The sequence below is a fragment of the Cyanistes caeruleus genome, chromosome 13 (assembly GCF_971803275.1).
Source record: "Cyanistes caeruleus chromosome 13, bCyaCae1.hap1.1, whole genome shotgun sequence".
Lineage (NCBI taxonomy): Eukaryota > Metazoa > Chordata > Aves > Passeriformes > Paridae > Cyanistes > Cyanistes caeruleus.
The window spans coordinates 13,634,062-13,650,439 of record NC_141713.1 but is presented as its reverse complement, the minus strand read 5'-3'; the positions used below and the strand labels follow the sequence as shown (position 1 = coordinate 13,650,439).

The window sequence follows — 16,378 nt, the reverse complement described above, 5'->3', positions numbered from 1 at the left end:
TGGTTTTATCTGCATTATGTAAATAACACTGAGGGATGATCTGCTTCTAAATCTACCAGTTTTATAAATGAAAGTCAGATAGGCTCATATTTTATACTTCTCCCTGCCCCAAAATTTGAAGTAAAAGCACAGAAGACATATCTTTTTTGAGAAAAAAGGACATGTAATGTAATGCTTAACACAATTCTGTGTTAAGTATCGCTGTGGCCTTGAAATTTTCCTGACTCATGATCTTCTGTTTACCTACACCATCAAAAAACTTTTAACAAGAATTATATCAGTTAAACGAGGCTTTATCTTTTCCTTAACAGCCACATTCCAGGCATTTCTAAAATAACCAGTTATCTAAAATAACCTGTTCACTAGTTACACAAGGAACAAAAATATTCGCGCTGTTACTGAGGTTACATATTGTCTACTCAGTAAAATTACACATTTATAACATTGAGCTCACCAAGAAAACTTACTATGCTCTGACAAAAGGTAATTTTGTTTTTATATCTTTTCATATTCCTCTACAGCCCATGAAAATCATGTTACATGTAGGAATGTTTTACATTAAAATAGTATAACAATAGGGAAAATATGCCACAACAGACATGAGTGTTCTTAAATTCATGAAGAATGCAAGAAGCATCACTGAACATGTTCCAACTTTGAAGCTCCTTGGGTGTTGAATTTAGATGTCCATCTCAAAAGAGAAGTGCCAGACATTATACTAAGTCTTATCTAACCCATGAAATCTGTACATAGAATGCCAGTGCTTACACATTAGGGAACTAAGATACAACAAATACAGCAGTAACCTCAGAAGTCAGTGGAATTATTTCTGTACTTTTATGTAGTGCTGGTTTTAACAAAGGTGTTGCTTAATTAGTACACGACCAAAAATCAAGCGACCAGTGCTGGAGAGACTGAGAAACAGAAACATCACCTGTAGCAGATAAAGCACATTTTTTCAGGCACAAGGTCTGCTCTGCTGACAAGGAGTGGGCTGGCAGCAGCAGAGAAAACAGGCACTGTCCTAGATTCCATCTGCACCACAGCCCCACATTCACTGCACTCATATTCTTGAACCAGGCCTGACACAAGTTTCTGCTTGATTCTCACCATGATGTACAGAAGCAAATTCCCCTTCTGGCTTCTTTACAGCCTACTTTTTTTTTTTTCTGGGGAAAAAAAAAATGTTTGCTCTGCTTCTGTATTCTTGCTTAGGAAGTAAAAATAATTTCACTTCTTAGTTGTGATGCTTAAAAAACTAAGAAAATTAAAGTGTTTGAGGATATATGCAGCCAAAGTATCAAGCTGAGTTTAAGACTAAACACTGCTCAAACTTGGCTGAAAGCCACAGACAGTAAAGTGACACAAATTTCCAGAGTGTTATCTCATTTTCATTTTCTTGTCTATATATCCAAATGAAAAAGAAACTGTCTATACATATCTTCACATTCTGCCCTCAAAAGCTTAGCTGTAGCTTCCAATGACACTTCCAAATTTAACCATGACAGTGAAGAAAGAGACTGATGGATAAAAATAAGCCAAATCCCAAACAGGGACACTACAATTGTCTGATAGCCCTTTATTAAGCAAGACAAGAGAGGCTTCAGGATATGCAGATTTTGCACACAATCTGACAAGCACAATATTCCTTTGTACTTCATGGTGAAATAAACAGCCTGACACTGTCACCCATTGTCTATGATGGACAGAAATAATGGAACAGAATCAGAATAGTTTGTGATTCTCTCTACCCAAAGTACTAACAATTCAAACAACCCAACCAACTAGTCTCTACCTGTGAGTTAAGTTCTCATATGCTTCTTTCAGGGCATCATATCCTAAATATGAGTATAAAACAGCCAACCTGACACAAACTCACTCCCCCTTCAGTTTTTGAGTTCAGTCTCTAACTCTGTACCATCTGCCAGCCTTTCACAAAAGACAGGGGGAGCCCACCCAGTACAGTATTGCCTGAAGCAATTTTGTTGCACCCAGATCCATCATTTCATTTTAATCTCTTACACTGGTTCATTTTTATTTCATGGATGCATAGCAGTAAAAAAGTTAATCTATAAATTTACTGCACTGATACAGATTGAACAAAATACAGGACAAATTTCATGAGAAGTCTGGACTCCAATGACAAAGGCTAAGGCAAGTGCTACCAACATAACTGATAAAGAACCACTTCTGGTCTGACATCAAGCAGTAAAACAAGTTATTAGGAGGATCAGCCCCTGAAAGAGCTGGCGTGTGGTTCATTAGCTGATTCTGCAACTGAAGCACTTCTAAATGGTACTGAGCCTGAGACATGCAGAAAAGCAACAAACACAGCGAGCCGTCACCGTGTCACATTAGGGCAGCTCAAAATCACCTCCTTCTAGTGAAAGATTTGAAAGAGCAGATTACAACCAAATGTCATGCCATGGTGTATTTATAGTTTTCTGGCATTCCCTCCAACACTGCAAGGTCTTTTCTCTCCTCCCTCAGCAGCAGTGGCAGAGACTTGTCCTGCCCAAACAGGAGAGCACCTGCAGCCAGGCTCTGACTGCCTTAGTTGAGCAATCCAGCAAAAACTGTGCAATCCCAGACATTACCCCTGCAGTTCATTTCTGTAAATCACATTAATGTCCTTTAAATACCAAAAGCATTTTTCCTATCTTCCATTCCCATTTTCTTAGGAGTTAGCAATTAAAGTCAGCATAGGACTCTAGATTCCAACAAGGGGTGTGATGTTAAATTTGATTATTTTTGCTGAAGATGGATTTTTTGACCTTAAATTGTAAAGTCCAAGGCAGAAAAAAAGCAGTTCCCTAATTTCAATTATCCCTATTTCCAAAAACATGGCACAGTTCTCACAGGACAGTGTGAGGATTATCTAACATTTGTAAAACTTGTTCTCAAAGTGCTTTAAGCAATTTCATTAACCTGAAGTCAGCTGAACACAGGTAATTAGCAGACACCTGAACATTGTTTTTAGATATTTTTTTTAATTAACCTGTGCAGCAAAAGGATCACAGCTTGACTAGTCATGAGGCATGTATGCACTGTAAGTTAGTGTAAAATGAATTTGACTAAAGCAATCAATAACACAGTCAATAAAAATCTACAGGTAATTTATTGCTGTCTGGCTTTAGAGACATGAGTTAAAAACAGTTCATGAGCAGTGATTTTTTTGTTGCTATTTCCATACACTGTGGCTATACTATCTGTGGGATATTTTTTTTAATCACAGAGAAACTGTAAAATACAAGTAGTTGGCACAATTCCTCAGTGTTTTTTCATTACTATGAAATTGGCTGAATAGAACCCATCTAGCTCTGAATTTATAAGTCTTTCAATTGTCTAAAAGTACTGAAATTTAGAAACTACTCAGAACATACAATATTTAAATTGCATATGGTTTTTTCTAGTCTCAGCTAATAAGGACCCATCTCTTACACATCACTGGTTTGCACACTGAGCCAAATAATGTATTTATTATCTCCATATCCTTAACATTCTTTGATATAAAGCCCACTTATCTTTATGTGTATTATGGGGGAATTAACAGCTCATTAAATATGAGGTCCCACAGAGAAAAAAATCAGTCACGTAAGAAAGTAACTTCAAATTGTCCAATGCTAATCCTTAACGATTCTTTCTCATTATCACATTACTCAGAACCATAAAGTGAGTAAGGCATGAATAAATATCTATCCTCCTCATAAGCAAACTTAGATTCCTCCTAGGGCAATGGGCCCATAAGCTTAAGCCAGTCTGAGGGTTGCTGCAATCAGATCCAAGCTGATGAGAGACTGACAGAGAAGCTACTCTAAGTGCTACAACTAAACACCTCTGTATAAAAGGAATTATTACTATTTAATAGTGGGCCCAATTCAGTTTGCATGAAAGTCTATTTAATCTATTCTGTAAGTAACATTTCTACATCCTGAAGAACCAAGTACTCTGCCAGACAGTGTGTGAAAACCTTGGTGTATAAAAGACTCCAGGACAAAAAAACAACTGATAAGGAATCCGTATCTTCAGCATTTTACTTTGCATTCCTTAGAATGTTTGCCTTTCTCAGTAATTTTACAGTTATTTTTGCCTTTAAGTATCACTAAGAAATATTATTGTTTCTCTTCCTATTGTCATACTGTTATTCAGACTTTGAGTCTGGCAAACTTCACCAACTTGTTTGACTTTGGTTTATCAAAGTATAAATGTGGTGAAGTTGTGGAGCCTGTCCAGCTTCCCTTTTTAGTCTTCATCCTTAAGACTAATGAAACATCATCTCTTGCAGTGAAACAGCTCTTATAGAACAAGTTCTGCACCAAAGCAGATTGTAAATTTTTTTCTGTGTGCACACTATTCATTTCTGCAAAACAAAAATGCCCTTCTGAACCCTTCTAAGCACGTAACTTCCAAATATCTTTCATTTCAGAACAACCTTGAATTCTTTATTTTATATTTTTTATTTGTACATCACCCTTTACCAAAATTAGCTGACACACACAAATACCAATAACCCCAGCACACCAACTACATTAATACTCAAATCTTGCACACTGTTACGCCTACATGAAATATAAAACCCTCTTTTAGGATCAAGAGGATCCTGATCAAGATACTGTTTAATACAGGACCCTGTTCCTGGTAACTACTCTTTGATATATAAATATGAAATCAAGTTTTAAAGGTACCTCAGTCATAAATCACCTACAATATCTGTTGCTCCTCTACCACTGTCCTATTTTACATGCAGTTTTGCCATCACTTACTCCAAGGCTTAGGCTCAAAGTTCACACCCAACTTGATGACCTTTCACATGTTCTTAAATCTTCTAAGATGACTGGGCTTTGGGCTGCCAAAACAACAAATATCAACATCTGTGTAGAGAAATGCTTACTTCTTATTTATAGAGAATATGATTCCTAAAACTTACACTTTTCTTTCTCTCAGTTTCCTTTGGTCCCTGCTCAGGCTGTGACACTTCATCAGGTGGCACTGTTAAGCGTAGCCTGCACACATTCATCTGAAAGAAGAACAAGATTTAGGTGTTACAAAAATGATTTTAATAATTTACTTAACAGAAAGAACTGTCCTGACGTTCAACTTTGAACTTACTTATTTCTGTTTTCTACTGCACAGCTGTCAAAATATTCTTTTTTAAAGGTTAAAGGGGTTTCTAGCTGGCAAAAAATAATTTAAGGGCATCCCCATAATTACATACCTGAAATAGTGAAAATCCATTTCAATCAACAAATTGTTTTTAGGTACTCATTAATGACATTGACAGCTGAGATAACAGAACAATGAACATAATCTTCTACTTTCTGCATTTTGTTTGCTGAATTGGCATACTTTTATTCTTCAAAAGGGATTATTTAGAAACACAGGATTTTAGAGTAAATGCTTCTCTTCTGCTCAGCATATAGCCAAGTATATGCCTCAATACTGCAACTCCACTAAATGTGAAATAGGAGTATTATTGAAATCTGGTATGTACAAATGGCCTGTTAAGCTTCAAAACACTTCAGAAAATAAGTTAAGAGGTGGTGTTTCCTAACTGATTTTAGAGCAGCCACTCTTGCCAGCAGTCATGATACCTTTCTGCAGCTGCAGTTTGCCTTGCTTTGGGCTGAGACATCTTCAGTTTAATGGTGTTTTCCAAGCAATACATTTCATACAAGAAACTTGTTGAAAACATTCAGTCTTGGTCCTATTCATGAGACATTTTTGTGGAAAACAACTCTAATTCCTAAGCAGAGCATAGCAAATGATGCTGTCCAAATTCAAAGCTGCACAATACCTTCCTATAAAATCCCAGCTGTCTGCTGGCAACAAAGAAAGCACTTAAAGCTCTTCCTGAAAACCTCTGAAGCATCTCTTTCATGATTTCTGTGGGCCATCATCACTATTGTTCTACAGCCCAGCATCTAATCTGATCTAGATCTCTGCAGTTTCTCCTGAAGTCACGCTGAATGTGCGTCTCTCTCACACCCACCTTCCCACTGCACTTGTCCCAGCTAACAGCTCTCAGCTTGGTCATTACAGCACCTCTTTTTGCCTTGAAAATGGCAATAATGTTCTGCTGACTGCATTCACAGCACTGCAGGAAAGCCCTTCCAATACACCCCAAATGTTACCAATTTACAATTCATTTCTTCCAACTGTCTTTTAAGTCATTTAAGCTTCCTTGACTGCATTTTCAAGCCTCTTTACAATAGAACTTCCTCAGAGACCATTATTCAGCACCACAACAAGAATCCTTATTTTCTGTTTCCAGACAAAAGACCATTTTCAACTTTTCAAACAGGCTTTAACTTTTTCTTCTTCCCAAGCAAAAACAAATGGAAGAACTGTCTGCAATGTCACTATTTTTCTTCTGGCATTTCTTTAAATCTGTTGAGAGAACAAATCAATAGCATTTAGACTACTGGCATGTTGTCAACTGTATTTTAGTAATGTTATGTACTGTCTTCCTTCTTCCTCTCAGTTTGGTCTTTCAGGTCTGCAAGGCCAGTAAGAAACAGTGTCCTGATACAGATAAAATTCTTATAAAATATGCGAGATGTGTCTGTATTATAAAGAATAAAAAGGGGGGGAAAGCCTATAAGAAGATCAAGATGAAATATAACCTATTCTGTAGACATATCTGTGAAAGCAATGTTTTGTGCAGTGGCCTCCTCCCTGTTGATTTATCATTCATCCATATGCTAGAAAACCTAGAACAAGAAGCCACAAAGTGACATGATGCCCCCAAAACCTAAAGGCAGTTTACACTTTCATATTTGCTAAAGAATACTGAAACAATTAAATGCATTTTAAAATTATGAAACCTTGTACATTGGCTTTTGATACTAATTGGCTACTACGTTTGTTCTAAGAACGCCAGACTGTCTCCATTTACTACAGAAGCTGGTGGTACTTCCTACGTACAGATTAGTTATCCAGATACATTAATAATAAATTTATCATCTTTGGAACTCATTAATTCATAAGATAATTAACATCACCTTTCCCCATCTATTTCCTTGTGCCCTTTCTTCCCATTAGCTTATTAGGGCTCTTTCCTCTTAAAACATTCCTGTTTACAATAAGAAAGGAAACACAGACTGGCATTCCTCCATGTAGGCAAACAAAGACCAGAGCCATAAATAGGAAATATAAGTGAATTTGTGCTGTGCAGGAAGTGATAGATGAGGCCAACCTTTCTTATAGTGATTTCATACAAAGGAAAACTGGACACAAAGGAATAAACATGTTCCTAGGACAAAGCATTAAAAATGCCTGAAATAACTAGAAATAGATAATGACTGGCAACTCAAAGTTAGGAGAAATGAGGTTGTGTATGATTCTCTGAAGCTAATAACTTGCCTATTAATCAGTACGAGGCTAATTATAGCCAACAGAGATTCACAGTACAGTGACTGTAAATAAGTAATTATCCCTGTACCTGTACACCAGTGAGTGAACCACGGCTGCCCTTCACATCACAGGTGCTACAGGGCTACTTTGAAGGAAGTCACAGAAGTCCAGTATAGATGGCAGTCAAGTCATCACATCTATGCTGGAAATGCAAATTAACATTTGTTGAGACTAAAACCACTGCACAAACAAAAGGTTGTCATCATTTAAGCTGTTTTTCTTGCCCTTTTCACCTTGCCTTATCTATTACCCCCAAATCACTTACCCCACCCCAATTGGCAATCACAAGGATTCTTATGCCTTGAAGTTGTGCCCAGCAAGGCCCATAATAGCAATGGCAAAGTACAACCCAGTTTCTTGCTAGAACAAACTTACACAGGCTGTACTCTGCTGTTGCTTACAACAATAGGACTTCCTCATCCTCCCTGGGGAAACAGCAGCAAATGTATAAAGTAGCCATGCAGTCCTGCTCCTCCTGGGCACCAGACGATGCATTCTACCTAAGGACAGCACTACAGACCCATCTGTAAAATTCAGAAACACTACAGAGATTGGAAAGGAAAAACAGGCACTGCTTTTTCCTCCAGCCCCCAGAAGCAGTTCTGAACACTGCACAGGCACTGCTCTTGCTCTGCAGGCCTTCCTGAAGGAACAACACACTGTGCCATTTGTCAGTGAGTTTACTTGACCAAATCAATAAGCAGGCTCACATGGAAATCACAGCAAGCCCTCCTCCCACAGCAAACACTGCTGTAGTGATGCCTTAAAATGGAAGTGAAATCCTAACAGGAAGAGCCTCGACTCAGTGCCAAACAGTGGCAGGATAATGTGCAACTGAGGAAAAAAGGTAATTTCCAGAAACAAACTGGGTAATGCAAAGAGAAAATGGGGAGGAGAATGAGAACTACTCTAACAGGGAAAGAAAGAGCTACAATTAAATTTCCTTCATCTGCATACTGACACTAAGAACAAGTGAGAAAACACAGGGACAGAGATGACTTCCACCTTAGATCTATGTCATTGACATTGTAACTTTGTGAGCATAACATTTAAAAATAAATACTGGGTAGAAGAAGAACCAGGTATCTTTCTAACAATCCTACGAGACTGTCTAACTTTTGTTTAATTTACAGCATCTGTAGATTTGGCAAGTCAGCATTATAAATAATCTCAATTGTGCCAACATTTTATGCTCACTCCTGGCTTTTTGACACCAACAACCTATAAGTGGCATTTCCAAAGCTCATCTGACATCATTTGTGAAACAAAGACACAGACAGGAAAACAAAGACTGAACAGGTTCCCCCCAGCACAACACCAGACAGCAGAAGTTTCCTGACTGCAATGAAAACCAACAGGTGAAAACACTCTTTTTTACCAAATTTCTAGGAGGATAGTGGGACAGCATAGAGGAGAGCTACTGCGATATGGCAGTTAAGAAAAAAAAATAAAAATCTAGCTTCGTTTAAAATGTTGAGAATCCATGGCCCAGATCCACAATCCACATGTATGTTTACCATCCTACTCAAATCACTAGGGTGCAACTTTAAACAAATACAGATGACAGATTCAATTTAAGTAATGTTCTTCAGCCTCTTCCCCTGTTCCAAAAAACAAAGCACCCAAAAAGGCATAAATCAGAATTAATTATGGGCTGAAATAATTACAGATTTTTGCATTACAATCAATTGTTAAATTAATGAGCAATGCTCTTACAGAATAACCAAAGTTATTAGTACAGCAACAGAAAAATACAGGCTCTTCTACTAGCAACCAGTCTCTAATCATATTACAGGAGCCCCACAGGAAAATGGTTCAGTATTGATCTAACTTCAAAGCAGCCCTGGGGTTCAACATCACCAGAATTTAATATTGTTGATACTGACAAAAGAAATGGGGTTAACACGTTTGTAGAGTAACTATCTACTACCCTATCAGCTCAATGGCCAAAAGTCACTCCCTTTGCCTAAAGACTAGTGCTGGCTTTAGACCTTTGAAGGTGAAAGCAGAAAAACAGTGCATGTTTCATTTCAGTCCTAAAAAGCAGAGAAGAAAGTACTCTCTTTGGTCATTTATCTGTTGAGTAGCCTGCTCCATTTATGAAATCTCTGCCATGAGATTCTACACACAATTAAAGGGCACTTCTCCTGTGACCACAGGAGCACAGGAATGTGACACACATCTTTCATTTATTCAGCAGTTATTCTGTCTCTCTCCCCTCCTCTGACAACTCGTGATAAGGGAGCCACACTTCACTAAAAAAAGGGACAAGTTTCCAGCGGGTTGTAGTCACAAATTAAATTTTTACCAGTCTTCTTAAAAGAATGTATCAAATACAGTTCATCATCCCCAAGAAATCAATCAAGGGGATTAAAATAAGAAGCTTATCACTTAAACAGAAGTTCCCTTACTGTAACTTCTTTAAGAAATGCAAGAACAGGGAAACTCAATGGGAACACAGAAGACATATAGGGAACATAACAATGATTTTCAAGTCATTGTAATTTTTCTTATGCATGAACAATTTCATTTTTTATGAAGACCAGGGATCTTTTTGTCAGGAAGGCCATTCTGACCTCCTTACTATCATGTAAAACCAGAGCAACACAACATTCTTCAGTTTTTAAATTAAGAATTCATATTTTTGAAGCATCAAAACAATAACTGCATAATTGAAGAAACAGCATGGTCACATGGGTGTATTTTTGGTAAGGATAAGATTATCACTTATTTTGATTTCTTTCTCCACATGTGGAACCAACATTCACAATGATAACAGTGTAGTTAACAGCAGCAAGAAAAGGGTTATTTAAAGCTGGGCAGCTGTAGAGACATTCCTGTCATATCTGCCTGAGTTTTAACAACTTTTTACAAGCCTAACAGATTAATACATGGTTATTACTTACTGCATTTTTGATTTTCTTTTTTTAAAAAATAAGCAAATTACATATCTGCATTTGAGGAACTGATTATACAATTAAATTACTATTGCCATCTAAATCATTACGGTGAGCTTTCTCATGATAGGATAGACGAGTTTGCAATTTTAAGTATCCAGGCACGTTTCAAGGATGCGGGGGAAGTCTCCAATACAAGTACACCTCCCTCGCAGGTTTACAGGAGAGGCCACGTCTAGAACTACAAAAGCCTTGCAGAACTCCCCAAGAACTCCTCCTCTCCCCTCACCTACAAAGAACGCAAAAAAAGATGCTCTCGCACACCGCAAGCTTCGCCTGAAAACACCGAAAGTACGGAAAGGGAGGAGGTGGGGAAGAGAAAGGCGCTCCGCAGGTAACTACACGAGGGGGGATGTCAAGCCTCTGCTTCGCCCCGCGACCCCTCCCCGCCTCCCCCCGCGCTGCCCCGCGCACCTTCCGCCGGGAGCGGCCACCGTCGCCCGGCGGCCTCCGGGGGGTGGTGGCGGTGACCGTGAGCCCGGAGCTGTAGCGCAGCATCCCCGCGGGCCGCCGGGCCAGCGCTCTCTGCGGCTCCTGGGGCCGGCGCCGCCGCTCCGCTCCGCTCCGCCCCGCGCACTTGGCCGCGGGCGGCCGCAGGGGCCGGGCGGGGGCGGGCCGGGCTCCGCTTCCCCCTCCGCCCTCGGAACTCGCGGCCCCGCGCCGGCTCTCGGGCCGCCGGAGCGCCCCATTCCCTCGCGTGGGGCGACACTGCGAAAAGTCCCTGTGGGACGCTGAGGTGTCAGTGCAGGGGGGCATTCCCTCTGCTCACGGAAATACTGGGTGTCGGGAGAGGAGCTTCCAGGGGAGACCCAGAAAGGTCCTTCTGTCACAGAAGAACCCGGCGCTGGGAAACGGGGTTAGGGCTCGCAGGAAGCACGGGCGGCCGCTCAGCCCCGTTCTCTGGCACCCACCTCTGAGCGCTGTAGGAGAGTGCTGTGTGAAAGCTGGACACTGTCCTCCCCTTCTTCCCACAGCAATTCGTGAGCCGGCCAGGTCTGTCAGCTGTTGTCCGTGCTCCAGGAATGTGTACCAGGCTCACCTGAAAGCCCGCAATCTCTGCCAGCCTCGGGGCTCACGGGCACGAAGCCGGTGCGGCTCAGTGCATGAATGACAGCATCAGCCCCAGTGCCAAAGGTCCGACAAGGTGAGTGTGGTCTGCCCGAGCCGGCTGGCCCCGAGCCAGATTGCAGGTGTGGACTTCAGCATTTCAGCTGCTCAGTTCTTCCGGATTTGTGCTGAGGGAATGCTATAACCCTACACCACCCTACACGGCCTAGGCACACATCTCCATCTGCAGCCTTGGGCATCTGCCACGAGCACTACACTCCTCAGTAATCAAGGAAGTTATAAGCCAAAGAGATGCTTTTGTTTGAAAGAAATGACAGAACAAATAACTTAATCAGCATTTTAAAATAATTTATGTCCTGTCTCCAAGTAATTAAGACCACAAGAAAATAGAGATATGGCTACACATGTCCTTACCCCTTAAGATGTTAGACACCAGAGAGTTGAAGAGAGGAAATCTGCATTGGAAAAATGGAAACTGCACTGAACTATGGGTGTCTCACCCTCTGTGTGCAAAATGCCTCTGTTTGCTTCTGCCTCTCAGCTCTCTGTCACCAGGGCAGGATTTTGAGTTATCGAGCTATCAGCATGACAAGGACCTGAGGAAGAGAGAAAGAAATCATTGCCCAGCACAGAGGAATAAATGGAAGGTCTGCATTTAATATTCAGCATCTTTTTTGTTTTTCTCCTAATCACTGTCCTCTTCTCCTCCTGGGGAGGGTAATATAGCCCGAGGCAAATTAATTAGAACATCCACTTGTATTTGGATTTCTCTTAAGGCAAGATTGAGTGTTACATGATTCTTTTTGTGGCAAGGTGTCTTGTTCCTACAAACAATTACATTTCCATATGAATCACTCCCCATCTTAAGTCCTGGTTGTAATGCTGCTTTTGTGGGTTTGCAGGTGGATAATAGGTGTGTCATCATCAACAGGAACAAGTTCCTTCACAAGTATGTTGTCTACCCATGGGGCTATCCCTTAGCACTTGCTCCTGGTCATTCTGGTCAGTCTATTTAAGTTCTGGTATGCAGACAGCTCTGTGGTTCCAGCTGAGAAGTTGTTCACAGACCTGTGAGATTGCCCTGGTTAGTTACAAGTTGTTTTGGACTGTATTTCCCTCTAGAACAAGGTGTGTTTGTGGGGCTGCCCAGTCACTGCAAGAGAGAAACACAAGCTTTTCTAAGAACAGGGACTAAATTTGTACTACACTGTGGAAAAGGATCTCCCTTCCTCTATAAGAGTGCGGCACAGTAATCATTGTCATGAGAGAACACGGCACAATGATCACAACTCTGGGAAAACTTGCAAGGTCTGCATCAACTTTGAGAATATTGATAATTTTTATGGGAACCTCATAAGTGCAGATGAGCAAAAGACTTGTCCATGGATAATAGGCAATAAAAATATGGTTTTCTCAGTTATCTCTATTTTAGTTGCAGCTCTCCCCATTTCTTGGAAAATAGCAGAAAGACACGTTTATTTGATTTACCAATATTTGTTTGAAAAGGAGCATATTCTATTTAATCCTCAAAATTAATATCCTCCAAGAAAAAATAACCTACATGTATGGTGAGTAGTCTCCCTATTTTGGATACTCAGAATCTCCTTCCCTTCCCCCACCAACAAGATGCACAACTGTAATAATGAGAATAATTTTTTGCTGCCTTGCTACTTGATCATGCAACAATTTGCAGTCTCTTCACCCTTTGTTTAGCCTGTGTGACCCTTCTTTGAATGAAATCAACATTTGGAACAACTGTTTCTTCATCCCCAAAGCTCTGCCTACACTACAGGGATTATTAAACCAAGCACTTGTATGGAGTGAACATCTGGTACTCCCCAGGTGGCAAAAAGAAAGCTCAAGAGAAGCTGTTGATGCAATATGAGACACACACGCAGCAGAGCTGAAAAAAAGAACTCTAGAATTATTTTTTAGATTAAGAAAGGATAATCAAATTTGTGATCTTTGGCTTGGACAAAAGACAGTGTCAGGGAATGGGTGATAGAGGCACAGAAGATCGTGACTAGTATGCAGAAGCAAACAGGGAATAGCTGTTCATTATTTCCTACCCTTGAGAACAGTGGAGTTGAAGAAAACTAGGCACCACATTTCTAAGTGAAAATCTGTCAGAAGAATTACTGATCCTGAAGAGTATAAATGTTCCCAAAAAGCAGCTGGGTAAGCTCATGGAAAACAAGCTACAAGGGCTATGAAATATGAAGACATGCCTCCTCTGCTCTGGAAGGTGCTCCCATGCCCAGCTGTGCCTTGCCTTGGGCACACTCTGCACATATTCATGGCTGCAGCTCATTATTCCACATTTTCCATTCTCTCTCACCCCCAGTGGAGGTTTAATACAGTCACTCTTTCTCCAAATCTCCCTCTTTCACCCCCTGACACCCCAGGGAGAAGTCTCTGCTTGGTTTCAGCTTGTCCCTGCTTGCCAGGCCCCATGACTTTACCTCCTTGGTTCTGATAATCTGAAGTAAATTTGCCACAGTTTACAGCTCTTTTTTTCCTGCAAGAGTCATTGTACACTGCTGTGAGCATTTCATACTGTGCTTGGAACATGACACCAGTTTACAGAAAGAAGATGGGGGAATAGAAAGTAAATCACTACTTGGGAATTAGTTTGACTAAAATAATCCTGTTCTGCTGATTTTTGCAGCTGGACAGACTGCCCAAAAGGTATACACAATCATACAAATTGCTCATAGACAATATACAGTATGGTGGCAGAACATAATCTGACCAGGATGCTGAGCTTTCAGTTCAAAACTTGCTGGTGCTTTGTGACTGCAGTGGTCCAAAGGCACAGCAGGTTAATTAGACGATGACACTACAGAATGAATATCTGAAGCAATAGTTATTGTGAAAAAGCTAATATAATTACATAGAAACAGCAATAAATTTAAAGTGTAGGCACCTTTTTTTGTTTTTGTAACTACTCTGTTTCCCATTACCAGCATTACTGACATATTTTTTTCTCAGGAGGCCCAAAGACCATTATGCTGTGGGAGAAATTAAATGGGATGACACAGAATCAACAGGCCTTTCTATGAAAAGCCCTTGATCACAAGATGGACACGGAGCATACAGTACATGGAGGAGAAAGAAGGTTTGCCCTCCTAGAACAGCAGGAGTGGGTAGCCTGATCTTACCATAACAAATTACCTAAATGTAGACATGATAAAAGGCTGATTTTTTTTTTTTTCCCTGTCAAAATCTCCTGTCCATCTTCAGGCAAACTGCTGAAACAATCCAGAGGAAAAATAAAAGTTCCTGTAACACATGATCAACTGGAATATTAATCCTATGAGATCTGGGAATAATTGCAGTCACAAATTGTACAAGAACTCACACCTGTGGTCATTAAGGTTATAAAGTCCCATTCATATTGCTACAAAAATGAGGTTATAATTAACTTCTAATAGCCTTCACTTTCCAGGGGGATTAAGATCTATTCTACCTTCATCATCCCTAAGGCATGAAACCCATTTATAGCAGAGATTATCAAATGGACAGATGCATGTAAAATATTTCAGAACCAGACTTAGTAAGAACTGGAGGTTTGCTCAACAATATTTCCCCAGAGCTGTTTCTTTTTTCTTCCAGCTCTCACTGTTGTATTCTACAAACACACATTTAGCATCATGAACTGTCAGGCTCTCTTTTTGGTATTTCAGCTCATGTGACAATTTTAGCCTGCTAATGGTGATAAAACAGATACCAGAAACTAAGCCCCAAAAGTCAGTTTTCATAGGTGCTCTTGTATGCAATATACAAACCAATATATAATACTGCAGTTTTTCTCTTGAGTAGTATTTTTGTCTTTTATTGGCAAATGCATCTTTGCTGCATTTGCAGCTGTTACCCTTTTGATTTGACATAACACATAGAGCTATCTGAATGTCCAGCTTGATTTAGCTACAAGCATCAAATCACTTCTCAGACCTATTGATATAATTGTTTGCTCTCTCTTGACACTCTTGATACATGGCTAATTCAAGATTACTGCAAAAACTCAGACCCTTTCCTGCTGATCTTACACACACAAATCTATAATTAGGAATTCCCACATCAAGTTGAAATGCAGAATACACATTTTATTGGTGCAAAGCCCTCAGTATGTATTTTATGTAATTATTTCAGTTATGGTTGAATTGAATAAAAAATTCCTGGAGTTACCTGCAATAATACCTTGCTTCCATCTTTACTGATAATGTAAAGCCACAGACTGCCGTTACAGAAAAATGTTTCTTTTAATATCTTCTGCTTTTAATTGTTATCCTTGCTACTTTCTACTTAAAGTCCATGTTCCTGCTGAGTTATCAAATTACTTTTCAACTATACAGCAACAAAGTAAAAAAATGCTAGATAGCACAATAAGTAATACAATGCCATGTGCACAGTAATTTCCCCTGGCACAGACAGAAAAGACAAAAAGGAATGGGTTAGTCAGGAAAAGCTGTTTCTGGGCATGAACACAGAGCAAGTCCATTGAAGCCAAGCAGGTAATGACAATAGTACCAGGATTCTCCTATGTACCTTTATGCATCTATGTCAGAGCATTCCACACAGTTTGTCCCCCTAGCAGTGGGAAAAATGAGAAGTACGCCTGGTAGATGTGCTCTGTAGAGCCAGACTGTTAAAAGCAGTTTATGGAGAAAAAAAATTACAACTGCTAAGATTTTAATGAAGGCTGCAAAGCCCTAGAAGGGCATGTCTTTCAATAAAAAGTTATTTTCACCTTTATTTGGGAGGGCTTTTCATTAAGCATGTATATAAATAATAATTTTACACTTCTATAGTATTTTTTTTTTGTTTTATTAAAATAAAAAAGACTGGAATTTAAAATCAACCAAGAAATATGAAATGTATTGAGATAAATACAGGACAGTTTAATTTATTATATGTGTCTATACTGGAATGAAAAGACA

The 16,378-nt window shown here is 39.8% G+C and overlaps 1 protein-coding gene and 1 long non-coding RNA gene across 5 annotated transcripts in view; one reads left to right on the top strand and one right to left on the bottom strand.

Moving 5' to 3' along the window:
• Nucleotides 1-11,479, bottom strand: part of MYZAP (myocardial zonula adherens protein) — a 43,724-nt gene extending 32,245 nt beyond the window's left edge. The window contains exons 1-2 of one of the 4 annotated variants that reach the window (XM_023934085.2): nucleotides 11,282-11,479; nucleotides 4,928-5,017 (exon numbers count right to left, since the gene is read on the bottom strand). In XM_023934085.2, coding sequence (XP_023789853.1) covers nucleotides 4,928-5,017 — 90 coding nt within the window. In that variant the 5' untranslated portion in view covers nucleotides 11,282-11,479. Of the gene's footprint in view, nucleotides 1-4,927; nucleotides 5,018-10,784; nucleotides 10,964-11,281 lie in introns of those variants that run through there. The other 3 variants (XM_086849042.1, XM_086849040.1, XM_086849041.1) reach the window with 3 other exon arrangements.
• LOC147650711 (uncharacterized) lies at nucleotides 10,533-15,632 on the top strand. Its single transcript, XR_015275830.1, has 3 exons — nucleotides 10,533-10,704; nucleotides 11,345-11,514; nucleotides 14,430-15,632. It is a non-coding gene; the product is annotated as an uncharacterized LOC147650711 (long non-coding RNA).
• The last annotated feature ends 746 nt before the right edge of the window (nucleotides 15,633-16,378 follow it).